Source organism: Balaenoptera physalus, assembly GCF_965194825.1.
Source record: "Balaenoptera physalus genome assembly, chromosome: 13".
Lineage (NCBI taxonomy): Eukaryota > Metazoa > Chordata > Mammalia > Artiodactyla > Balaenopteridae > Balaenoptera > Balaenoptera physalus.
The window spans coordinates 54,848,414-54,876,124 of NC_138892.1; the positions used below are offsets into that span (position 1 = coordinate 54,848,414).

Genomic DNA, 27,711 nt, shown 5'->3' on the forward strand with positions numbered 1-27,711 from the left:
TCACAAAAGTATGGAAGATATTTTAGCAATGAACTGTAAAACTGACACAATATAGAAAGTAATAGCCATACTAAAGTCTTCAGTGATTATGAGATATTTTTTAACTTTTTAGGCAATGTTGCCAAATTCTTAACATCAAATTTTAATAAATGTTCATCAAGAATGATGACCTGGAGTTTGTAAATTATGCTGATTACATTTCCACTGGGTCAGGTATAAGCCATGGTAGATGACAGTAGATACAAACAGCTTCTAGACCAGTTGTAGTAGAATAATTATTGGCATACTATGCAGAGAAACGCTATAAAGACTCACTAATAGAGACGCTGAAACAGTTCAGGGAAGCAAGAGCAGCAGTTAAGCCAACCTCATGTACTACAATCAGAGGAAATTGAGTCAAGATGACTTATGAGGAGTAGAGCTGTAAATACATATGAGCTGGATAATACATATAACTGCTAGCCAAAATAGATTACAAATCCATACACGTGGTCAAAACTTTGTTTCCTTCCTTCCTTCTGCCCTCCTTCTCGCCCTCCTTCCCTTCTTCCCTGTCTTCCTTCTGATCTCCCAAGGTATTTGATACAGGTCTATGTGGACAATGGTTCCTTGATAAGTATATACTTACTGAATGAAATGGCTTTGCAGGCAAGTTAAAACTAAGGATAAAACCCATGTCTACTGACTACTTAAAGTGGTTAATGGAAAACAGAAGTAGATCAAGGTAAGGAGGAAAGTACCCTGTCTTTCATAGAGCAAGAGCTGAGTGGTTTTAAGTAATGCCCTTTAGACTCCATAATGCTCTAACTGCTTTTGAATAGTTAGTGTAAATGGTGCTATACAGCAAGTTTCTTTTAGCCCTTTCAGAGAAAAATGAATTTCAATTTTGTTTCTCTTGAAGTGGAAGTAAAAGAAACTAGGAAGTTAAAAGACAGTTCAGAACTGTCAGACTTCCAAAATAGAGGAAGTTTTCTCCAAATTCTTCTACTGTTAACATGGTTTGCATTTGTAAGCTTTCTATTTTCATACTGCATAAATTAATTCAGAAAACAAACAATAACAATTTATAAAGATGTGAATACTTTTTTGTCTGAAAGAACTTTAAAACTATGTTAAAGAGAGTAAATACGTTTTTTAAAATATAGAAAGACTCATCTAAGGGAAATGGTAATTCACTGGGAAGGAAATTTTTACCGACAATGATTTTTTAAAAAATTTAATTAATTAATTAATTAATTTTTGCCTGCATTGGGTCTTCGTTGCTGCGCATGGACTTTCTCTAGTTGCAGTGAGTGGGGGCTACTCTTCGTTGCCGTGTGCAGGCTTCTCACTGCGGTGGCTTCTCTTGTTGTGGAGCACGGGCTCTTGGTGTGCGGGCTTCAGTAGTTGTGGCTCTCGGGCTCCAGAGTGCAGGCTCAGTAGTTGTGGCGCACGGGCTTAGTTGCTCCGCGGCATGTGGGATCTTCCCAGACCAGGGCTCGAACCCGTGGCAGGCGGATTCTTAACCACAGCGCCACCAGGGAAGTCCCTACCGACAATGATTTTATTACATATTTGCTATCATGATATGGAAGAACATTTGTGATGAAATCAACTCAGGAATTAGGTGTTTCTTTAAAAGCTATAGAAATAGTATTCGTTGATTAAGAATAGACTTGGGTACCTCAAATTAAATTCTAGGGCTTCCCCCTCAAAAAAGGAACTCTTAAATTAGGAAACAAGGAATCTAAGAAGAGAATGCAGTCCTTCTTATGAACTTCAGAAAGGGATGATAGAACTCATTTGGAATTTATTCTTCCTTTTCACCACTGAAGGTATATTACTTATCCAATGGACTGCTAGTGGCTGGAGGGTTAAAAAGGAAAATCAGTGTTTCTAAACTAACTCAGGCAGTGTTTCTAAAAGTCTGGTCTGTAAATTAGCTGTATCACAAACACTTAAGGTGCATTTTAAAATGTGGAATATTAGACCCAACTCCAGACACAGTGAATCAGAATCTATAGGGGATAAGGTTTAGAATGCTGCATATTAACAATCTCACAGGTGGTTGTTATGCTCTCCAAAGTTTGGGAAACATTAATGTAAAGAGATAGGTTAGCTTCTTGAATTAATTTTGCCCGAATTCAGGCAATGACCTTGTGATAAGAGTGCAATTATATTGTAGCTGTAAGGCTGGATTGTCAGTTCTTGATAGAAAAATTTCTATCCCCAGCCCTCTAGGAATATTTAGTCTCAGTAAATTAAATGAACAAACTCTAGTATAACTCTCATATACTGTAACTGTCATCACTTCATCTAGGATTCTTTTCCTTCTTAAAAATTATGGCAATTTCTTTAATAAAAATGCTGGATTGTATCAGTGGATTGATTTTATTTTCAATCATTTCTTCTTTTTGATATCTCTATATTAACCATTTATAGTCCATTTGGCTCCATTTTTTTTTAAATTTTTATTTATTATTTATTTATTATGTTTATTTTTGGCTGTGTTGGGTCTTCGTTTCTGCGTGAGGGCTTTCTCCAGTTGCGGCGAGTGGGGGCCACTCTTCATCGCGGTGCGCGGGCCTCTCACTATCGCGGCCTCTCTTGCTGCGGAGCAGAGGCTCCAGACGCTCAGGCTCAGCAGTTGTGGCTCACGGGCCCAGTTGCTCCGCGGCATGTGGGATCTTCCCAGACCAGGGCTCGAACCCGTGTCTCCTGCATCGGCAGGCAGATTCTCAACCACTGCGCCACCAGGGAAGCCCCTGGCTCCATTTTATTAGTAGATAAATCATATTTTTGTTAAAGCACAATAAACTACTAAGAATTGTGTATCTAATTGATGATAACTATCTTTAGTAAGCAATGTAAAAGTAATTTATTTTTATGTTAAAAAAGTTGTACTGCCTGTACAAAGACCTAATTTAAGATTTGTTAAGCCATAAATGGTTAAATATAAATGTAATACAAATATATGCTATGGCATATAGATTTTAAAGATATATTTATATATTATATTTATATATATATTTAGATAATGTTTAAGCAGAGGGAATGAAATACTTGTATAAATCGTGTACCACATATATGTGTACACCACGTATTTACCTATGACAACTTAAATGTGTGATAATTTGTAGACTCTATGTCAAAACCTTGTTTGGTTTAGATTTTTAAGGATCATAGTCTTTGTTACTGCATTTAAAATCTTATTATTAAAAATGGATTTTATTTTGGAAACACTGAAAAGAGGAAAAGATCTTTTTGTAGGCTGTTGTCATCCTCAAACTTTGATGTATGTAAGAATAAGTATAGGATATGTAAAAGTGGCACATTATTGGGTACCTCTCAAATCAGAAAAGCAGCAGGTGAGAACTAGGAATCTGCTGTGTTAGAAGCCCTCTATATGATTTTATGAAGTTAAATAGTCCTTTGAGAAATCTCCATTATACAGACAGACTACAACATATGTTTAAAATGAAAGCATCAATAATTATTCTTTTTATAAACATTCTGCATTTTGTATTGAGGCAGTGGATACCCACCCTTATCCTACCTCACCCTATCCCCAAATGAGTTCAAATCCTTTTTTCTTCCTGGACCCATGTCTCTTCATGCCTAGGGAGCAGTTTGGGGATCCATGGGACTGAAAACATGACTTCCCTGAAAAGTACTGAAAGTGCCTATGTATTGACGTATAAAACTAACTCCTTAGGGCTCATATTTTGACAGGTAATAAATAATACAACATGAGAGTCAAAGGAGTCTTGAGTAAGTAAACTATTACATAACACACAGACAATGGCAATATGAACATGGCTTTTAAAATAACTAAAAATGATTAAATAGACTTAAATTTAAGAGCAAAACATCTTGAAAAATGCTATTTAGAGATACATTTCCCTTAATTGGAGACAGATGGAACTGAAAAGCTTGAGTTAGCTATAACTAAGATTTTTTAGTTGGGAATTACGGCCAAATAATTCAAGGAATCTCCTTTACTAATGATACTTAACAATTGTAGTTGAATATTTTCCTGTTTAAAGTCAGGGTTTTACCAGACAAAGATACTACAAAAAAAGAAAATTACAGACCAGTATCACTGATGAATATAGATGCAAAAATCCTCAACAAAATAATAGCAAACAGAATCCAACAACACATTAAAAGGATCATACACCATGATCAAGTGGGATTTATCCCAGGGATGCAAGGATTCTTCAATATATGCAAATCAATCAATGTGATACACCATATTAACAAATTGAAGAATAAAAACCATATGATCATCTCAATAGATGCAGAAAAAGCTTTTGACAAAATTCAACACCCATTTATGATAAAAACTCTCCAGAAAGTGGGCATAGAGGGAACCTACCTCAACATAATAAAGGCCATATACGACAAACCCACAGCAAACATCATTCTCAATGGTGAAAAACTGAAAGCATTTCCTCTAAGATCAGCAACAAGACAAGGATGTCCACTCTCACCACTATTATTCAACATACTTTTGGAAGTCCTAGCCACGGCAATCAGAGAAGAAAAAGAAATAAAAGGAATACAAATTGGAAAAGAAGAAGTAAAACTGTCACTGTTTGCAGATGACATGATACTATACATAGAGAATTCTAAAAATGCCACCAGAAAACTACTAGAGCTAATCAATGAATTTGGTAAAGTTGCAGGATACAAAATTAATGCACAGAAATCGCTTGCATTCCTATACACTAATGATGAAAAATCTGAAAGAGAAATTAAGGAAACACTCCCGTTTACCATTGCAACAAAAAGAATAAAATACCTAGGAATAAACCTACCTAGGGAGACAAAAGACCTGTATGCAGAAAACTATAAGACACTGATGAAAGAAATTAAAGATGATACCAACAGATGGAGAGATATACCATGTTCTTGGATTGGAAGAATCAATATTGTGAAAATGACTATACTACCCAAAGCAATCTACAGATTCAACGCAATCCCTATCAAATTACCAATGGCATTTTTTATGGAACTAGAACAAATAATCTTAAAATTTGTATGGAGACACAAAAGACCCCGAATAGCCAAAGCAGTCTTGAGGGAAAAAAACGGAGCTGGAGGAATCAGACTCTCTGACTTCAGACCATACTACACAGCTACAGTAATCAAGACAATATGGTACTGGCACAAAAACAGAAACATAGATCAATGGAACAAGATAGAAAGCCCAGAGATAAACCCACGCACCTATGGTCAACTAATCTATGACAAAGGAGGCAAAGATATACAATGGAGAAAAGACAGTCTTTTCAATAAGTGGTGCTGGGAAAACTGGACAGCTACATGTAAAAGAATGAAATTAGAACACTCCCTAACACCATACACAAAAATAAACTCAAAATGGATTCGAGACCTAAATGTAAGACTGGACACTATAAAACTCTTAGAGGAAAACATAGGAAGAACACTCTTTGACATAAACCACAGCAAGATCTTTTTTGATCCATCTCCTAGAGTAATGGAAATAAAAACAAAAATAAACAAATGGGACCTAATGAAACTTCAAAGCTTTTGCACAGCAAAGGAAACCATAAACAAGACGAAAAGACAACCCTCAGAATGGGAGAAAATATTTACAAATGAGTCAACGGACAAAGGATTAATCTCCAAAATATATAAACAGCTCATGCAGCTCAATATTAAAGAAACAAACAACCCAATCCAAAAATGGGCAGAAGACCTAAATAGACATTTCTCCAAAGAAGACATACAGATGGCCAAGAAGCACTTGAGAAGCTGCTCAACATCACTAATTACTAGAGAAATGCAAATCAAAACTACAATGAGGTATCACCTCACACCAGTTAGAATGGGCATCATCAGAAAATCTACAAACAACAAATGCTGGAGAGGGTGTGGAGAAAAGGGAACCCTCTTGCACTGTTGGTGGGAATGTAAATTGATACAGCCACTATGGAGAACAGTATGGAGGTTCCTTATAAATCTAAAAATAGAATTACCATATGATCCAGCAATCCCACTACTGGGCATATACCCAGAGAAAACCATAATTCAAAAAGACACATGCACCCCAATGTTCATTGCAGTACTATTTACAATAGCCAGGTCATGGAAGCAACCTAAATGCCCATCGACAGACGAATGGATAAAGAAGATGTGGTACATATATATAATGGAATATTACTCAGCCATAAAAAGGAACGAAATTGAGTCATTTGTTGAGACGTGGATGGATCTAGAGACTGTCATACAGAGTGAAGTAAGTCAGAAAGAGGAAAACAAATATCGTATATTAACGCATGTATGTGGAACCTAGAAAAATGGTACAGATGAACCGGTTTGCAGGGCAGAAGTTGAGACACAGATGCAGAGAATAAACGTATGGACACCAAGGGGGGAAAGCCGTGGGGGGGGTGGGGATGGTGGTGTGCTGAATTGGGCGATTGGGATTGACATGTATACACTGATGTGTATAAAATTGATGACTAATAAGAACCTGCTGTATAAAAATAAATAAATAAATAAAAATAAAGTCAGGGTTTTAGATTTGTTACCCTGATCTAATTTAGCCCTAAGAGTCTATAATAAATATTAAGGAGAAAAGCTCTCATTCACTTTCAGTGCCTCAAATAGTAAAATACAAACTCTTGAATGGAGAATTAAAGATGAAATATTTGAGAATGAGAAGTAAATATTATTTGAACAATATTTACAGCGGTTGTTATACCTAAGGGGGGCTCCTGGGAACACTGTGAGCAAGTGCTTGACTCTTGAAATGACAAATAGGGAGGAAACAGTCTGTGAAAATATCCATTTGTAGAGTTGAAATCAAATGTCCTTAGAACTCAATGGACATAGCAATCATCTCATTTAATCCTTACCTTTAGGATGAGCAGTTTAATACTTAGAAAGATTGCGACTTACCAAGGTCATAAAGCTAGTAAAAGGGTAGGGTCAGGACTAGCATCCAAATAACCTTACTGTTACTTCGTTGCTCTTGCTATAATGTCACACTAATTCAGTAAGTCACTATATAAATGATATTGGGCATTCTTATTGTAACATGATTTGCTACTAAATTGGAAACTGTACTAATAGTGCCAAAAGTCAGAGTACTCCCTATGGCAGAGGCTGCTTACTGTCTCTAAATGTATACTCTCCTTTTCTTCCATAGCAATAGAAGTTTCAGCTGAACACATGGCTACACAACCAAACACTCTGGATGATTTTTTCTTTTTTAAAACCACTTTGAGACATAATTCACATACCATACCTTTGACTCCTTTAAAGTGTGCAATCTAATGTCTTTTAGTACATTCACAGAATTGTGCATCCATCACCACAATATTAGAATATCATCATTACCCTCCCCAAACCCCACATCCCTTAGCTGTCACCCCAACCCCTTCAGCCCTTCAGCCCCAAGCAACCATGAATCTATTTTCTGTCTCTATAGATTTGCCTATTTGGACATTTCATTTAAGTAGAATCATACAATATATGCTCCTTTGTGACTGGCCTCTTTGATTTTGCATAATGTTTTCAAGGTTCATCTATGTAGCATGTATCAGTATGTCATTTCTTTTTATTGAATAATAATAATAATAATAATACTTCCATTGTATGGATATACCACACTTAATTTAATCCACTCATAGTTGATGGACATTTGATAGGTTTCCATTTTTGGACTACTATGAATAATGTTGCTGTGAACATCACGTACAATTGTTTGTGTGGATATTTTCACTTCTCTTGGGTATGTACCTAGGAGTGGGATTGCTGGGTCAAATGGTCACTCTATGTCTAATCATTTGAAGAACTATCAGACTGTTTTCCAAAGTGGCTGCAGCATTTTACATTGCCACCAGCAGTCTATGAGGGTCCCAATTTCTGCACATCCTCAGCAACCCTTGTTATTATCTGTCTTTTTTTTTTTTAATTTTTATTTATTTATTTATTTATTTATGGCTGTGTTGGGTCTTCGTTTCTGTGCGAGGGCTTTCTCTAGCTGCGGCAAGTGGGGGCCGCTCTTCATCGCGGTGCGCGGGCCTCTCACTATCGCGGCCTCTCCCGTTGCGGAACACAGGCTCCAGATGCGCAGGCTCAGTAATTGTGGCCCACGGGCCCAGCCGCTCCGCAGCATGTGGGATCCTCCCAGACCAGGGCTCGAACCCGTGTCCCCTGCATTGGCAGGCAGACTCCCAACCACTGCGCCACCAGGGAAGCCCCATTATCTGTCTTTTTGACTATAGGCATCCTAGTGTGTGTAAAGTGATATCTCATTGTGGTTTTGATTTGCATTTCCCTGATGGCTAATGATATTGAGCATCTTTTCATTTGCTTATTGGCCCTTTGTATATCTTCTTTGGATAAATGTCTATCCACATTCTTTGCCCATTTTATAATTGGATTTTTTTATTACTGAGTTATGTGTTCTGTAAATATTTTAGATACTAGACCTTTATCAGATAGATGATGTCCAAAAATTTTCTCCCATTGTGTGGGTTATCTTTTCACTTTTTTGTTGGTGTCCTTTGAAGCAAAAAATTTTAAATTTGATGTCCAATTTTATCTGTTTATTCTTTTTTTGCTTGTTCTTTTGGTGTTCTAAGACATTGCTTAATCTGAGGTCCTGAAGATTTATACCTATATTTTCTTCTCAGAGTTTTATAGCTTTGGATCTTATATTTAGTCTTTGATCCATTTTGAGTTAATTTTTGTATGTGGTGTGAGGAAAGGGTCCAATTTAATTCTTTTGCATGTGGAAATTCCAGCATTACTAGTTAAAAATATTATTCCTTCCCCCATTTAATTGTCTTGGCACCCTCTTTGAAAATTAACTAATGATAACTAGGAAGACTCTCTATTTTATTCATCTCTGTATTTATCCTTACGGCAGTATCACAATGCTTTGATTAATCTAGCTTTGCAATATGCTGTGAAATCGAGAAGTGTGAGTTCACCAACTTTGTTCTTCTCTCTCAGGATTGTTTTGGCTATTCTGAGATTCTTGAAATGCCATAAGAATATTAGAATTAGCTTCTCAATTTTTGTAAAGAAGTCAGCTGGGATTTTGATAAAGATTGCTTGGGATCTGTAGATCAGTTTGGGAAGTAATGTCATCTTAACAATATTGTCTCTCAATTTATGAACATGGTGTCACACCGTGGTCTATTAATCTCCCTTGCTAATACATGTGGTCATGTTCTAGGTTGTGGTCAATAGAATGTGAGCAGAAGTGATGTGTGAAACTTCTTATTCATGCTCTTAAAAGGAAGGATCATGTTTATCACTCCCCCGTTTGTGTTCTTCCTTTCTGGTGGCTGAAAATTGGAGATGTTAGTGGGAGTTAAGAGTTACCACCTTTTCCATAAATTGGAGTAGATGTCCTGTCTCCTCTTTTTATAAGGGCTTTAATCCCTACATGAGGCACCATCTTTATGACCTAATCTAACTTTAATCACTTCCTAAAAGTCCTACTTTCAAATAACATCACACTGGGGATTGGAGCTTCAATATGTGAATTTGGGGGCCAGTGGTACACAAAAACATTTCAGTCCATAGTATTCTGCCACTGGCTTTCCCAAATTTATATCCTTCTCACAGACAAAATACATTCACTCTACCTGAACAATGCCAAAAGTCTTGACTCTTTCCAGCCTCAATTCTAAAGTCCATCTAAATTACATATGGGTGAGACTCGAGCTATGATTCATCTTGAGGCAAAATTTCCTCTCCAGCTGTGAGTGAACATGTGAAACCAAGCAGTTCTGCACTTCTGAAATTCAATGTGAGACAGGCATAGGATAGACATTTCCATTCTAAATGGGAGAAATGGGAGAGAAGGAATGGGTGCTGGGTCCCAAGCAAGTTAAACTCTAGCAAGGCAAATCCCATTGGATTTTTTTTTTTGGTGTGAAATTAATTAAGCATTTATTTAAGTTTTCGTTTAATTAAGTTTTTTAAAAATTAATTTTCATTGGAGTTCATTGGATCTTAAGGTGAGAGAATAGTCCTGGTTGGATGCTCTGCCCTCCAAATCTCCTGGAGTGGCAATACCATCCCCATGGCTCAGTGGGAATACACAGTCTACACCACAGTTCTTCCAGTGGGTGTCTTGCCCCCACAGCTCCAGGCAGTCCCACCCCATGGCTTCCCTCCGTGGCTGTCTGGCCTGTTGAAAGTGAGGTGGTGGCCCTGAAGATCTCTGAATCACCCTCAGGGCCATTCTTTTTTTTTTTTTTTTTTTGACATCTTTATTGGAGTATAATTGCTTTACAATGGTGTGTTAGTTTCTGCTTTATAACAAAGTGAATCAGTTATACATATACATATGTCCCCATATCTCTTCCCTCTTGCATCTCCCTCCCTCCAACCCTCCCTATCCCACCCCTCTAGGTGGTCACAAAGCACCGAGCTGATCTCCCCCTCAGGGCCATTCTTCCTTTATCTTGAAGAATAGCACATGTTCACAGCCTAATAGCACTATGGTTGAGGTCCTGTAGGGTCTAAGAAGTCTGACAGCCTTCCTTCATTTTGTCCCCTCTCCATTACTTTCAGTTCAAACCGGCAGTGCTGCTGCTGGGATGGTTGATTAGATCTGTGATTCACACCCATGTTAAACTCCTAATTGAATGGTCAGTCAGCCATACCCTTAGCATTCTCTTCTGAACACACTTTCTCATTTTTTTTATGGACAGGCTGAGAATTTTCCAAATATTTAAGTTCTAGTTCCTTTTTGCTTAGTAATTCTGTATTCAATTCAAATCTCTCTTCTTATATTTCACTATATGCAGTCAGAAGGAACCAAGCTACTCCTTCACATTTTGTTTGGAAATCTCCTCAGCTGAATAGCCAGTTTTATCATTTGCAAGTTCTACCTTCCACAACACACTAGACTGCAAACACAAGTCAGCCAAATTCTCTGCCACTGTATAATGAGGATAGCCTTTCCTCCAGTTTCCAATAATCTGTTCCTCATTTCCATCTGAGACCTCATCAGAATGGCCTTTTACCATCCACATTTCTACCAACATTCTGTTCATGATTATTTATGTATTCTCTAAGAAGATGGAGGCTTTCTCTCTAGTTTTCCTCTTTTCTTTCTGAGCTCTCACCAGCATCACCTTTAGCAGTCTCTTCATGACAATATGAGCTTTTTCTACCATGCACTTCAAAATTCTTCCATCCTCTACCCATTACCCAATTCCAAAGGTACTTCCACATATTTAGATATTTGTTACAGCAGCATCCTACTTCTTAATACCAATTTCTTTATTAGTTAGGATTCTTCAGAGAAACAGAACCAATAGGATACACACACATATATAAGATATACATATACATATATATAGGATATACATATACATAAATTTATTTATTTCTTTATTGGCTTATGCAGTTATAGAAATTGAGAAGTCCTATGATCTGTCGTCTGGAAGCTGGAGGGCTAGGAATGCCAGTGATATAAAGTCCAGTCTGAGTCTGAAGACCCAAGAACCTGCAGAAGGTGCAGATGGTGCAAGTCCCAGTCCAAAGACAGGTGAAGACTGATGATTCAATTCAAGCAGTTAATCAGGGAGAGAGAGCCATCTCATGTTTCCTCCTCTTTTTATAAGGGCACTAATCCAATCATGAGGACCCCACCCTCATAACCTAATGTAATCCTAATTGCCCTCTAAAGGACCTACCTCCAAATTCCATGGTGCTGGGAGTTAGGGCTTCAAAATATGACTTTGGCTTGGGCACCACATTCTGGTTATAGCAAAAGGTTAAATTACAAATAAGATGCAAATGAAGAAACAATTCATAAATTGAATCCTTTTAAAATTTATTTTATTTTTTATTGAAGTATAGTTGATTTATGATATTATATTAGCTTCAGGTGTACAACATATTGATTCACTATTTTTATAGATTATGCTCCATTTAAAGTTATTACAAAATAATGGCTATATGTCCCTGTGCTGTACAATATATCCTTATTGCTTATTTATTTTATACATAGTAGTTTGTATCTCTTAATCTCCTATCCCTACATAAATTAAATTCTTGATCTGAGAAAAATCTCCCTATACTACTTGGCTTTTGCTGTGCAACCAACCACCCATATACTTGGTAGCATGCAGGGAATATAAGCTTTCATTTACTTCTTACACCTACTGTTACTAAGGCTTGACAAATCTAGTTTAGACTCAGCTGACCTTGGCTCTAAGCTGCAAGTTGGGTCCAGGTATGCCCTACATTTCTGTTATCATAAAGATCAGTGTACCTGAGGCATATTCTTCTGATGTGAAAAGCTGGAATGCAAGAGAGAAAGCTCAGTCATGTAAGTGCATTGCAAGCCTCTGGTCCTGTCAGGTCCATTAACATTCAATTGGCCAAAGGACATTAAATGGCCAAGCCCAAAATTAAATAGGGGCAAAATATACTCCTCTCCAGAGTAGGAAGGAAAAGAATGACTATTTGTTGAACAATGTTTTAAATCTAATCTACTACAGTCTACTTTTTCAGTCACAAATTTTCATTCACCAACCATATGTAAAATGCACTCACTTCCATTTCAAGACACCCCAAAAGTCTCTTTCAGTCATGACATCAGATTTAAAGTTTAGGATCACATGATTTATATAAGTTTTAGAGTATCTCTTTGTGATTCAAAGACCTAGAAACTTAAAGGATAAGGTATCTGCTCTCATACATTCAACATATGATGGTGAAACGAGGACAGGATAACTATAATAGACACTTCCATTTGAAAAGGAGAAGAATGAGATACAGATAGGAGTCACTGGCTCATACCAATTTTGAAATCTTGCTAGACAAATATTTCCAAGTACCTCCACCTTGGGGGTCTGGGATGTTCCTTGATGAAGTCCTAGTTCCGTCTCTTGGAACTAGAGTTCCATCTCTAGTCCTAGTCCCATCTGTGCTTCTTCATGGCTCTTTGCTCTGTCCTCTTGTGGGGAGGAAGTATCTTTATTTTTTTTTTATCATCCTCCTTAGCCACTTCTGAAGAGGGCTTTTCCTTGTAGCTAGGATGCTGTCATGGTCTGGTCCCTGCCTATAGAAAGTTGGGGCCCAAAGTTCTTTTTATATTTGAAAAGTCTCAGTTTCTTTTAATTCAGGCCTGTGGTGCTTTGGCTAGAATAGCTTTCAAAAACAGTCATGGATTTTCTATGTATTGATTCCAGTCAATGCTACATACCAAAATGCTCCACAATTCTCTTTGAGATATGGTCATCCTACTTTATAGACTTAATTACAGATATTTTGGGTACCGTCAAGGTTTTGTGGGACCATATCCTTTATTTCTTTAGATCCCTTTTATCCGGGTGAAAAGATTTAGTAGATAACATCTGTAGTAGACACTGTCTACTTAAGCTCATCTCTATGGCTGCATGATTGATACCTAATGATTAGTTTACGATAAAAGGAAAAAGTTGAGGTTTATTTATGAATGACTTAGCTCAGTATGTGGGTCCAAGCCAAGAAAAGGATCGTGTCTGCACTACAGATCCTTTCTTGGGTGGGCTTAAAAGAAAGCGGAGAAATTCTCCCAATGAGCAGAACTTTGGGTGGTACACCTGGTCATTGACTTTGCATGGAAAGACAAGTTTGTTCAGGGGCCTGCAAGGAGAGCTATTGTTAGACTGAGGGCCAGGAAGCCTGAGGAAAAGTTATATGGATGGACCTAAGAAGATGGGCAAAAGTGTCAAGAGTTTTGTATTATATGTGAGCACCAACCATAAAGCATACACCACAGAGGATGTATTGAACAAATAGACTGAATGACTCCAACAGTTGGCATCAAATAGCCTCTATCCCCAGAGGTGGAACAATGAGCACGTGAATGTCATAGCCACAGGGGCAGGGATGGTGGCTATACAAGGGGCCCACAGCACAGTTCCTATTTATCAAGACTGAGCTAGCTGTTACTGCTGCCAAATGTCCAACTTGCTGGGAACAGAGACCAATGCTGAGCCTGTAATATGGAATCATCCCTAGAGGAGAAACAAATGGTGGCAAGTTAAATACATTGGACCCTGATTCTGGAAAAGGCAATGATTCATCTTGATTACAACTGATATTACATGCATGAATTTTCCTTTCCTGCCAGCAGTATCTCCACCATGTCCACCATCAAAGGGCTTACAGAGGGTTTGATCTCATGGCATAGGATCTTTTATAATATATCAAACAACGGACCACCATGCCTAGGAGATGCTCCATTCCAGGGGGCATCTAGTGTGTAATGACTAGTTGATATGGGGTTATAAAGGTGTGGCCTCAATGCCTCAGTTTGGAACAACTCAGAGGAGCCATTTAGTTTCAGTGGATTGAAGTCTTTTTGTAAATGCATTATAGCCCAATTTCTTTCTCTGCTCAATCTTGCTTGCTTTCTTTCTTCCACAGGTTTTGATCCTGAGAGCACTTCTTTGCAGGCTAATCTCCATGTCAGAGCTGACTTTCATGGCACTTTGACCGGCAATACCACCTTTATCTTTTCTGAGGTTTTAACAAAGGGTGTTGCAGTTACACCCTTGATTTTGTCTTTACCCTGAGGTCAAGTATTACTGGTAGTAGCCTAGACTTGCTTTTTCTCTGAAGTTGGAATTTGGTGATAAACAGTTTCATTTTTAACCCTGCAAGTTTCAGAATTTCTGGACTGTATATTTTTTCTCAACTATAATTCAGGCAGGTCTTTTTTCAGTTCATCTCTTTATTATGCCTTTTCAAGTACAGCTAGCAGCAGCCCACTTTTTAACATCCTGCTTTGAAATCATCTCACCTAACTTCACAAGTTTATTAAGTACATGTTCTGCCTTCCATGTTTTTGCAGGTGACAATTTTCCCAAACGTTTTTCCACTACATAACACTGCTGCCATTTTTCCACTCTCCTATGACAAGTACATCATTGCCTGCTGCCCATTCCCAAGGCCAGTGCTACACAACTTAGGTTTTTGTTACAGCAGCACTTTAAATACCAAATTCTGTATCAGTCAAATTTTTCTGCCTTTCAAAACACTCCAGATCCTAGTATCACACAATAATCTACATATATTTCTTATACATTTGTGGGTTGGATGGAGTTTGGCTGATCTTGGCAGGACTCAGCTGGTCTCTAAGCTGCAAGTTGGGTCTAAGTCTGCTTCACACATATCTCATCTTCCTCAAGCCAGAAGCTAGCCCTGTTCTCATGCAAAAAGCAAGAGACCAAGAAACAAGCCCAACTGTGCAAGCCCACATCAGTAGTAGAGAAGTGTATTCCTCCTGTGGGGCAAGGGAAAGGGAGTGATCATTTGCTGAAAAATCCTCTATCTACTGTATTACCAGAATGCAGAATAGAGAGATAAAGTATGGACAACATGAAAGAATAATAATTTAATGGAGAATGGATAAAACCCAACATATGTCTAATGCGAGTTCCAGAATGAAAAATAAGCAATATTCAAAGAGAAAATGCCTATGATGTTTTTCCAGAATAAAAAACAAAGTCTTCAGATTCAAAAATTAAAATGAACTTGATGCAAGTAAAACTAAACAAAAACAACTCTCTCTCTTTCTCTCTACACACACACACACACACACACACACACACACTTTCTCTCTCTAAAGATACACAAACACGTACCTATATGTACAGAAATTAAAATGTTTGATAAGAAAACTAAAAATAAATCCATACATATATATTCATACCTATAAATACCTAGACCCATTTTCATGGGCATAAAAATATGAATCTCAGAGAAAATCTTAAATACTAAGAGAAAAGACAGTTCCCTATTAAAGAAATGCCATTTAGATAGAAAACTTCTCATCAGTTACAGTGTATGCAAGAAGACATTGGGAAAGTATCTTCAAAGTGCTGAGGGGAACATTACTATCAGCTTAAAATTCTGTATGCAGTTAAATTATTCAAGATGAAGGGAAATAAAGACATTTTTAGGAAAAGATTGAGTTTACAGCACACTGACCTTCTCACAGCTTCTCACGCAATGTACTTCAGGAAGATGAAAATTGAATTTAGAAATGAATGTAAGAAGCCATTATGAACGAGGAAATAAATACACATAACCATTGATTAGACTGATTTTGAAGGAGGGGTGTTTTAAAAAGTAGTTGTATGGACTTCCCTGGTGGTGCAATGGATAAGAATCCTCCTGCCAATCCAGGGGACACAGGTTCGATCCCTGGTCCGGGAAGATCCCACATGCCGCGGAGCAACTAAGCCCATGCACCACAACTACTGAGCCTGCGCTCTAGAGCCCATGAGCCACGACTACTGAGCCTGCATGCCACAACTACTGAAGCCAGTGCCCCTAGAGCCTGTGCTCCGCAACAAGAGAAGCCACTGCAAGGAGAAGCTTGCGCACCACAACGAAGAGTAGCCCCTGCTCGCCGCAACTAGAGAAAGCCCGTGCACAGTAACGAAGACCCAATGCAGCCAAAAGTAAAATTAAATTAAATATTAAAAAAAAAAAAATAAGTTGTTGTATGAATGACTCTTGAGGACATCATGCTGAGTGAAATAAGCCAGTCACAAAAAAACAAATACTATAGGATTCCATTTACACAAGGTCCCTGGAGTAGTCAAATTCATAGAGACAGAAAATGTAATGGTGGTTATAAAGGGCTGGAGAAAGAGAGGAATGGAGGGGGTTGTTGTTTAATGGGTATAAAGTTTCAGTTTTGCAAGGTGAAAAGTGTTCTGGAGATTGGGTGCATAACAATGTGAATATAATTAACACTACTGAACTGTACACTTAAAAATGGTTGCGACAGTAATTTTGTTTTGCATATTTTACAATTAAAAGTTAAAACAAAGAAGTTGAAAGGAAATAATTTTAACAAATACAATAAATGGTCTAAGTGTAGCAGTATCAATTAACTTTAGGCCATTTTAAGAAAGTATGTTAAAAATTTAAGGGTAACTGTTACAAAAAGGAAAAAAAAAATAAGACAGTAAATTAAGCCAATCCATTAGAAGGGGAACAGCAATGACAGCAGCAACAATAACCAACAGGGAAAAACTAAAAGAAGCAGCAATGGAAAGCATAGCATATAGAAAGCATAGCATATTTATGATAGTAGAAATAAGGCCAAATATAATCACAGTAAATATGAGTGATTGGACTTGTTAAAAACCAGAGGTTTTATACCTATTTAAAAAATAAAACAGCCTTAAGCAATTTATGAGGTACCAAAAACATGAAGACATACAGAAATGTTGAATATAAAATGATCGAAAATAATATGCCAGGAGAATACCAAAGAAAGTTGGTTTTGCTGGTAGATCAAAACCTATTTTGAGTTGTCTTACCATCTATTATCAATCAAATTTCTATCAATATAGACTATGAGGCAAAAAAGAAAATAACCTATTAGGAAAAAAGTCACTATTTAATGATAAAAATAACAGATTATAAGGAAAATGTAACATCTTGAATCTTTTCGTATCTAGAGGCATGACCTCAAAACATATAAAGCAGAAAGTCTAAAGAATTGTAGGTAGAAATTGAGAAACTCTTTTAAAAGATCCCAAATGCTGCAACTAAGACCCAGCACAGTCAAAATAAATAAATAAATATTAAAAATAAAAAAAGCTGATGGATCAAGCAAAAATCAATAAAGATAGAGAATATTAGGACAACATAAGCAATATGCTTGATCTAATAATCATATATAGACTCTTCTGGCCAACATTTAGAGAATACAGATTATTTCAAACATGGGTAAAACGTTTATGGAAATCAAGCAGTACAAAGCCATAAAGAAGATTTCAAAAAATGTCAAACAATCCATGTCATAAATAGCTCCTTTTCTGAACAAAATCAGAAATCTAAAGAAAAAGATGGCCCCAAATACTATGTGTTTGAAAACTAAATGGTTCATGGTTAAAATAAATCAAATTGGAAATTATATAACTTTTATAAAGGAATAACAGTGAGAATAGTCTGGTGGTAAAACAGAACCAAGAGTGACATGAAAGGTCTAAATGCATAAATAAGAAAAAATAAAAACTAGTGAGCTAAAATTTCATTTTAAAATATTGAAAAAGTACAACAGAAAAAATCACAGAAATTAATAAAATAGAAAATAGAAACAAAAAGAAGGATCAAAAAAAGCCAAAATCTGGCCCTTTGAAAAGACAGGGATATTTTATAAAATGAGAAGAGTGATGCCAGTATGCAATGAATGTTAACTAATAGCTGTAATCATTAAGAGAAGATTGCTACTGAGCCATCATCTTAGTTTTCTGGGTTTATACCATGTAGTTAGTTTTTGCTGGTTCAAGTCCCTGGCATTTAACCACACAATAAAACAAAAAATCAGTCCATAAAGGATAGCCTTTACAAATAATCATGAGTATATATTGTTGCTTGGTTTAATCGACTGCATAATGTTTTATAAAAATTACTTCATTTACTTGATAAACTGGAATGGCTATGGGGCTCGATTCCAGCCTAAAGGTACATTATATGCATCTATAAATACATAAGTAGGCAGTTCTTAAAGCCAAATTTGCTAGTGCTACATTGCAGGTCCAGCATCATAAGTACTAAAGCATTTTCCTGCCAGGCTTCCTTTATCAGCATTATTACTAAGTGGAGAAGCTTGGCATTCAAATGTAGTCTCTATATGAAAATACGTAATGGAAAATTGATATCCTGGATATATCCTATATAATATCCTCTTACTATGTAAATCTTTCATAACTAAGGGTGTTTTCATTTTCTTAATATCTTGAGTATCTTAATATTTAAATATCTTAATAACTTAGCTTAAAATCAATAATTTTGCCTGTAGTTTTCAACACAATTTTATGTAAAACATATTTATTATCTACTTTTCAGGTCAGTGACTCATCTAAAAAGACTTTTAAGTGAATCTAGCTTTGGGGAAGAAATGTGCTTATTTTTAAATAATAGGTGTTTGATTAGAGTTTTACAAGTTGGTTGGTTATTACAGATTACATTCACATAAGGTATGTGAATTTCAATCTATGTGAACTTTACTCCAATCAAAGTACTGTGTTTCCTGGACTAAGAAGACTTTGCTTTTTAATCTTATACATGTATGAGGCTAGGTGTGTGTGATGTTAAATTTTAAAATTTGTGCAATTAAATTTTAAAATTTGAAATATTTTAAAAATATAGGAAATTACACAAAGTAATAAAACATACACTAGAAAATGACCATAAAGAATCCTCAGTAGTTAACATTTTGTCATATTTGCCTTATCTTTTTATAATATAGTGACTAAAACATTAAGGATAAGTTGGAGTCTTTGTCTGCCCAATCTAGTCCCATTTCCTTCCTCTTTCCCTATAAATTCAATGTGTCTTTTCTTTCTTTCTTGTTTTAAATGTCTCTCTATATTTATTTCTCTGTATCTTAGACTGGAACACAAAGCTTTAATTTTAGTTTGAAGATAGGTGAAAATCACAACTTGGACTTGGTTCAAGGCTTTTATGTTGGTGTACCACAAACTCAGTTAATAAGCAGTGCTAAGGATATAAATGAGATAAGGATGCAGGTAGGTGAATTCAACTGCCCACTTCCTGCTTGTTTGTGTATCACAAAAAGTTTGGTGGCTTCAACAGCTCTAGCAACTTAGCCAGGCTAATCTTCTCTGTATTGTTCCAATTTTAATATATGTGCTGCTGAAGCAAGCGCTCGATGTGTCTTTTCATTCAAATTTTATGCCTTTACACACATAAAAATATATTCAGATAAAATTTAGAGTATTGTTTTATGTTTTAGACTTTACTTAAATGAATTCATCCTGTATAAATTATACTGCAACTGCTTTTTTTTCTGACAGCATTGTTTTTTTTAATCCACTAATTATGTATATATGCGTGTGTGTATATATATATATATATAAAATTAGTGGGTTGCTTTTACTTGCTGTATGATATTCTATCATTTAAACATACCATATTTTAGTTAATTATTTTCCTTCCAATAGACATTTCAGTTTTGGTCAATATTTTGCATACGTACCCTCTTATAAATGTGTGAGAGTTTCTCTAGAGTATGTATCTAGAAGTAGGAATGTTGAGTTTTACAGTATGTCCATGTTAACTCCATGTCCTTTATTTACTTTTTGCCAAAGTATTATACCTAAATAGTTAAAAATTCAGAGTATAGCATAAAAATTGTAGAGTATAGCATAAAAGTATAGCATAAAAAATTGTAGTCCCATTTTCTACCTTCTCTCATTCTTCTCCCTGGAAGCCACCACTTGCAACTGTTTTAAAAGTTTATTCTGATATTTACCTCCATTTATATACAATACGCAGGTACTGCCATCGCTTGATTATTAATCGTAAACATCTGTTGTCTTCTTGCTTTGGAACATAAAGACTTTAGCTCATTCATAGCTTCTTGTTCCTTCCTTCTATTTTTCTATATAATTTTGTATCTCAGTTTTTGCTTATTAAATCTCTAATTGTGTCAGCATCTTTTGACTACGTAAATATTCATCACTGTTGAGCCAAACATTAGACTCTGGTTTTATTTCCTATCTTGTTCTTTTTTCTGAAGTTGATAATTGCTTGATTTTTTATCTTCATTCATTATTTTTCTTTGAAAATTTGAATAAAGTTTTCCCATAGTTCCAAAACTGCCATAAAATATATCTCAATATAATTTTCATCAGGCCTAAACTTTAGGACAATTTATTTGTTCTATTTCCCCCCCTGGAAACATCAACACTGGACATATCTGATGTCCTGACAATCTGAATTGGTTGCATTCTCAGCTTTGATGTTCACTGTTATCTTGGAACTTTCTTTCGTCACCATTTTTGGAATTTTGTTTGCTTTCCTTCTATCTTCTTTCTGGAGCCAAAAGGAGGAAAGAGGAGAAGGGTCCTACTGCTCAGTATGAACTCTTTTCACCACCTTTTCATCTATGCCTGGTCATCTTCAAACTGGGACCTCTCTGTATTTCCAGAGGACAAACACTGTTTCCCTGCAGGGATTGGGGAAGTTGCCTGGCTTCTTTGAGGATGAGAACTTGGGAGTTTCATTACAAGCTGTACAGTCTTACAAGCAATCTCTGTGTTTTCAGCCCCTTCTCTGCATCACTGCCTCCAACTCTTGAGCCATTCTAGGGTTCTAAGGGCTAAGGCAGCTTGCTTATCTTTGCTTCTCCCAGTTTAGGCAAAAATGTTGTGTTTCTGTTTCTTTTTCTTGTTGTTTGAGATAATTTCCAAATGGGGAAGCAGTCAGAAACGTCTTCTGTTCCTTCTACTATGCTATACTGCTTCTTCAGAGGACGCAGAAGTTAGACTTCCACATACCCAATAACTATTGTGGCAGCAGTTGCTGGAACCAAATTAGGAACTCCACTGAGAGATCGGTAAATTAGACTGAAATTAACTGAAAGAACTAGATAAAGCTTCTTTATCAGCCAGGATAAGGACTTAATGTTAGAAAATTAAATTGAGAGTAAAAAAAGAAAGGAAAGGGTAGCCCCTTTTCAAGGTGGCAAAGATATTTCTGAGTCCTCCTTTTGAAAATTCCTTCAAAAAAAAGAGAAGAGAAAAATGAAACTCAGACTTTATCTCTGATGAAAATAGGAGACATTTGTATCTCTGAACCATCTTAAGTGTTTACAGGAGAAGTACCAATGTGAGGCAAGTTTGCTGCATGATCTGACCCCAATCTAACCTTACAAGATTATCTTTTATCACTTTCTTACATGTACCTCATGTTTAAACAAAAATGGGTCCTTCAGTTTCCCAGAATATATCTACCTTTCATATCTTCTTGTTATGCAGGACACATGCTATTCTCTCCTCATAAAATAATGGTGCTTAACGTTGGCTTGTGTGTGTGTCAGGAGAGGTGTTGAGAATTAAATATCCTCCTAGTGAGCTAGTATGCAGTTAAGATTAAAAACCACTGGTCTGGAATGTCCTCACCACCCCTTTTCTCTTCTGCCCTCAGGCTTTTCTGTAGCAAAACTCTACTCATTGTTTCTGGTCATCTCAAGGTCCACCTCAAACTCTTCCTGACCTTCCTCACCCTCCATTCCCCTATCCAGATATTATTTCTTCCCCCAGTGATCCTCTGCAGCTCTTTATTTGTACACTTCTTCTGGCACATATTATATTCTTGCACACGGAGGAATGACACGTTATTTGTTTTTGTCATCTCTAGACTGTAAATCTCTGAAACGATTGGGCCTCTATTCATTTTTACATCTTTCAAAGCATCTAGCACAGGGGATTTCATATAAGTGGGTACTCAATAAACATTTGTAACATTGAATAATTCACCTTTGATGAGGTGCATTTTTTTTAACTGAGAAAACTGAGATTAGCAGTCTGTGGGGTGTGAAAATGAGGGCATATTCAGTGGCAGGTCAGGATTAATGATTATTTCTTCCATGTTTGAGTGTATGGTTTAAAGAACTAAAAGTCTGGCTAGCTATAATGTTTCTAACACAGAGATAAGTAATATACACATCTTCAAAGTTTTACCTAAGTTTACAATTTCTGATTTTCTATATCAGAAAACAACTCTGAAAAGAGAGCCACCTTAATTATTGTATATTTCTAGGCCCAATAATTAGAGAGCCAATTAAGTAGTATTTGCTGACTAAAAAATTACAACATAGGAAACAGGAAATTATACTGCAATATATCAAAGCAACAGTACTTGTAAATTCAAATTGTTTGAGTCAGTCAGCCTTTACCTGGTGTGTTTTAGATATTCATTGTTTGAAGGACTTAAATAATACAAGGTGAATTGATGTAAAAGTCTGAAGATGGGGGTCAATGCTAAAGATTTGGGGGAGGGGAGAGTAAGATACTGATGGTAGTAGCTAAGGCCCAGAGAATAGATGGGATTGCTTCAGAAGAGTATGTCAAGAGAAAGATGTGGACCAAGAATGGCATTCTAAAACTCAATAACATTTAAGGGATGCCATAGGAAGAAGAATTTATGAAGGTGAATGAGGAGGATAGGTCAGACAGGAAAAGGAAAAGCAGGAGGGAGTCAAATTTCAGAAGCCAAGGGATTAGAGAATTCAAGGACCCAGGAGGACTTCTGGTTTGAAGATGGTGTCATATGTAGTTGGCATTTTCCTTTTCTCTTACTAAAAATCATCTGAAAGCAGCAAGGAGAATGAGAAAATAAAAGAACACAAACCAGGAGACAGTTAAAACCGCAGTCCACCAGATAGGTGGAAATGATGATGAAAGCTTTAAAAATTAAGCAAAAGTAGTCGTAGGAGGAAGCAGAGAGAACACAACATTATCTGAGAATATCTTAGAGCCAGCAAAGTAAACTTCTCAAAGGCAATAGGCATAGCCTAGGGAACAAAATCTCAATATGTTGTTTGGGAATAGGGTGTATGTTGGTTGGATGAGACTACCTGTAGGATCAGTTGTTAGAAGTGGGATTGCTGGGTCAAAATGCAGGAACCTTGGAAGTTTTCTTAAATATTGCCAACTTGTCTTCTACAGATTTTAAACTCATTTACACACCAACTGGTAATGAATAAAAATGCCGGCTTCTCTACGCTCTTGTCAAGAGTGTGATATTAAACTTTTGAATCTTTGCCAAAGTTATAGGTGAAAATTGATATTTCAGTGTATCTTTATATATGTTTCTCTTCCTGTGAGAAAGTTGGAGCATCTTTTCATGTGACCAAGAACCCATGAAATGTCTCTAGATTTTTCCACATTTTCCATATTTTTCTCTATAATGCTGATTTGGAGACACTTTTACTATATAAGGGAAATTAATCATTTGTCAATGAATAAGTTGCAGGTTATTTCCAGCTTTACTCTTTTTAAAAAAACTTTAGTGGGTTTTCCATGTAATTGTTATAAAAATTAATTGTAGTCAAATAGTTTTTTCTTTTATGGCTTTTCGTTTGGAAGCATACTTAGAAAGAATTTCCTTATTTCAAGATCGTAAATTTTTTTTCACATGGTTTCTTCTAGCTCCTTTATAATCTATTAATATTTGAGTCTTTGATCAATCTGGAATTTTTCTTATTTTAAAATGGGAAATATGAATCAAATTTTGTTATTTTCCATAAGGCTACTCCAATAGCATTTATTAAGTAATCATCTTTCTCTTAATGACTCAAAACATTTACCTTTTTTTTTTCTTTGTCCACTCGGTGTGGCTTGTGGGGATCTCAGTTCCCCGACCAGGGACTGAACCTGGGCCACGGCAGTGAAAGAGCCGAATCCTAACCACTGGACCATCAGGGAACTCCCCTTCATGACTCAAAACATTTAAATTCTCATTTTATTTTATCTGTTTCTGGACACTCTAGTCTATTTCTTCTATGTGTTGGTTTATTATTATGCTACACCACACTGTTTTCATTAACTGGTTGGCTACTTTTTTAAATACTCTTTTTCAGAAATGTATTGGCTACTACTTATTTTTTAAACTTAAATTTTTGTTTAAAAATTGTGGTAAAATGTACATAACATAAAAATCACTATTCTGACCATTTTTAAGTGTATAATATAGTGAAGCTAAGCACATTTCCATTGCTGTGCAACCATCAACACCATCCACCTCCAGGAATCTTCCCAAACTGAAACTTTGTACTCATTAAACAATAACTCTCCATTCCTCCCTTCTCTCAGTTGCTGGCAATCATGATTCTACTTTCTGTCTCTATAATTTGACTACTCTAAGTATCACATGTAGGTGGAATCATATAATATTTGTCTTTTTGTTTCTGGCTTATTTCACTTAGCATAATGCCCTTAAGATTCAAACATTTTGTAGCATGTGTCAGAATTTCTTTCCTTTTTAAAGGCTGAGTAATATATAATGATACATTATTATTGTCATATATATTCATCTGTTCCGTTCATCTGTTGATGGACACTTGGGTTGCTTTTACCTTTTGGCTATTGTGAATAATGCTGCATGAACATGGGTGTACAAATACCTGTCTGAGTCCCCACTTTCATCTCTGTTGGGTATATACCCAGTAGTGGAATTACTAAATCGTATGGTAACTCTATTTCATCTTTTTGAGGAACAACTATACTGTTTTTGACAGTGGCTGCATCATTTTGCATTCCCTTTTCACTCTGTTGATAGTGTCCTTTGCTCCACAAATTTTACAGTTTTGATGAAGTCCACTTTATCTTTTTTTTTTTCTTTTGTTACCTGTGTTTTTGGTGCCATATCCAAGAAATCACTGTCAAATCCAACGTCATGAAGGTTTCCCCCTATGTTTTCTTCTAAAGATTTTATAGTTTTAGCTCTTTCACTTGGGTCTTAATCCATTTTGAGTTAGTTTTTGTATGTAGTGTAAGGTGAGAGTCCAACTTTTTGTGTGTGGATATCCAGTTCTTCCAATACCACTTGTTGAAAAGACTGTCTTTTCCTGATTATGGTCTTGGTACCCTTGTCAAAAAGCATTTGATCACATATTATTTGTTTATGTTTTATATATAAAATTTAGAATCAGCTTGCTAATGGAAGAATCCTGTTAGTATTTTTTAAAATTGAGATATAATTGACATACATTATTTTAGTTTCAGATGTACAACATAATTGTTTGATATTTGTATATATTGCAAAATGATCAGCACAATAATTCTAGTCAACATTCATCAACCATACATAGTTACAGAATTTTTTTTCTTGTAGTGAGAACTTTTAAGATTAACTCAGCAACTTTCAAATTGCAATACAATATTATTAACTATAGTCACCATGTTGTACAGTACATCCCGTGACTTAATTTGTTTTATAATTGAAAGTTTGTATCTTTGACTCCCTTCACTCATTTTGCCCACTCCCCATCCCCCACCTCTGTCAGCCATCTTTTATGTGTAGCTGTCCTGTTAATATTCTTATTGGGATTGCACTGAATTTATAGATTAATTTAAGGAGAATTTATATCTTAATAATGTTGAGTCTTTCTAACCAAGAATATGGTATGCTTCTTCATTTGTTTAAGTCTTCTTTTGTGTCCTTTAATATTATTTTAAAAGTCTTTATATAAATGTCACATACTTTTTACTTAATAAAATCTTAGCTGTTTTATCCTTTTTTTATTGTTATTATAATTGAGATTCTTTCTTAATATTTTTAAACCAATCACAGTATGTATATATGAATTCTTCTGTGTTCAGTTCATGGAGAAAATATGAATATATATATATTAATTTCATGGTGAAATGCGTGGGTCACAATTTTTACTTATCCTTCAGCAATATTTTCTGGAGAATGTTCTTCATAAGCTTTCCATATTTATTTGCTCTGGTAGAATCTTTGTACAGATCTTGTGCTGGTTCTTTATTGATTACTCATTTTGAAGGAAGTAAGTTTTTGCTGGACGAGGTACGTGTGGGTGGCTCATGTTGGGAAGGAGCCAGAGCCGTGTTGAGGCTAGCTGGAATTTCCTTATGATCTAGAATTTGTGTGTGTGTGTGTGTGTGTGTGTGTGTGTGTGTGTGTGTGTGTGTGCATGCATGTGTGTGTTTTAAAGCCTTTACTTCTCCCCAGTCAATGGAGATAGGCATGCATGTATATCCAATGGAATAGAGGTTTTCTCAATGCAATGTGTCTCTTCACCCTTCTGTCACAGACACAGACCACTTCCTAATATGTCTTGCTTGTTTTAACCCTTATTTAGCCCCACTCCATCTTTTTATTGGACTTAAACTCTTTGTTTAACATGGTTTAGGAATCTTTACTCTGGAAGTCTCCAACTTAGGGATTTGTAAGAGTTTTTATGTATTTTGGATAATAGCTCTTTGTTGCTTATATGTGTTGAAAATATATTCTGTCATCTTGCTATACTATTAAAAATATTTTCAGTAATTTCCAAATCTTTTTAAAGATAGCATAGGTAACTTCTGGTTATAATATATAATCGCAATACATGTATATCACAAAAAATTGGAAAATACAGAGAAGTATAATAAAGAAAATAAAAATGACCTATATTTTAACTACTCAGAGATGATTACTTTTTAAAATATTTTGTTTCATTTCCTCCAGGCATCTCTCTTTCTCTTTCTTTTTAAAAAATAGACTTTAGTTTTTAGAGTAGTGTTAGGTTTACAGCAAGATTGAATGGAAGGTACAGAGATTTCCCATATACTCCCTACCCCTACACATACATAGCTTCCCCCACTATCAACATTCCTTACCAGAGTGGTACATTTGTTACAACCTTCATTGACACATCATTATCATCCAAAGTTCATAGTTCAAAGTAGGATCCACTCTTGGTTTTGCATATTCTATGGGTTTTGACAAATGTATAATGACATGTATTTACCATTATAGTATCATACAGACTAGTAGCACTGGCCTAAAAATCCTTTGTGCTTTGTCTATTTATCCCTCCCCCCAAGAATCCTTGGCAACCATGGATCTTTGTACCGTCTATATAGTTTTGCCTTTTCCAGAATATCATATAGTTGGAATCGTATAGTATTTGGCCTTTTCAGATTGGCTTCTTTCACTTAATAATATGCATTTAAGCTTCTTCCATGCATTTTCACAGCTTGGTAACTCATTTCCTTTTAGCACTGAATAATATTCCATTATCTGGATGGAGAACAGTTTATCCTTTCACCTACAGAAGAATATCTTCATTTCTCCCCAATTTTGGCAGTTATGAATAAAGCTACTATAAACATCTGCAGGTTTTTGTGTGGACATAGGTTTTCAACTCGTTTGAGTAAATATCAAGGAGCATGA

At 35.9% G+C, this 27,711-nt stretch overlaps 1 protein-coding gene across 4 annotated transcripts in view; it reads left to right on the top strand.

Moving 5' to 3' along the window:
- Positions 1 to 27,711, top strand: part of TAFA2 (TAFA chemokine like family member 2) — a 588,983-nt gene that overhangs the window by 6,029 nt on the left and 555,243 nt on the right. For 2 of the 4 annotated variants that reach the window (XM_082422926.1, XM_082422927.1), the window contains exons 3-4: positions 11,390 to 11,530; positions 14,404 to 21,357. The exons of 1 other annotated variant lie outside the window; for it this stretch is intronic. In XM_082422926.1, coding sequence (XP_082279052.1) covers positions 11,390 to 11,530; positions 14,404 to 14,552 — 290 coding nt within the window. In that variant the 3' untranslated portion in view covers positions 14,553 to 21,357. Of the gene's footprint in view, positions 1 to 11,389; positions 21,358 to 27,711 lie in introns of those variants that run through there. One more of the 4 variants, XM_082422925.1, reaches the window with a different exon arrangement.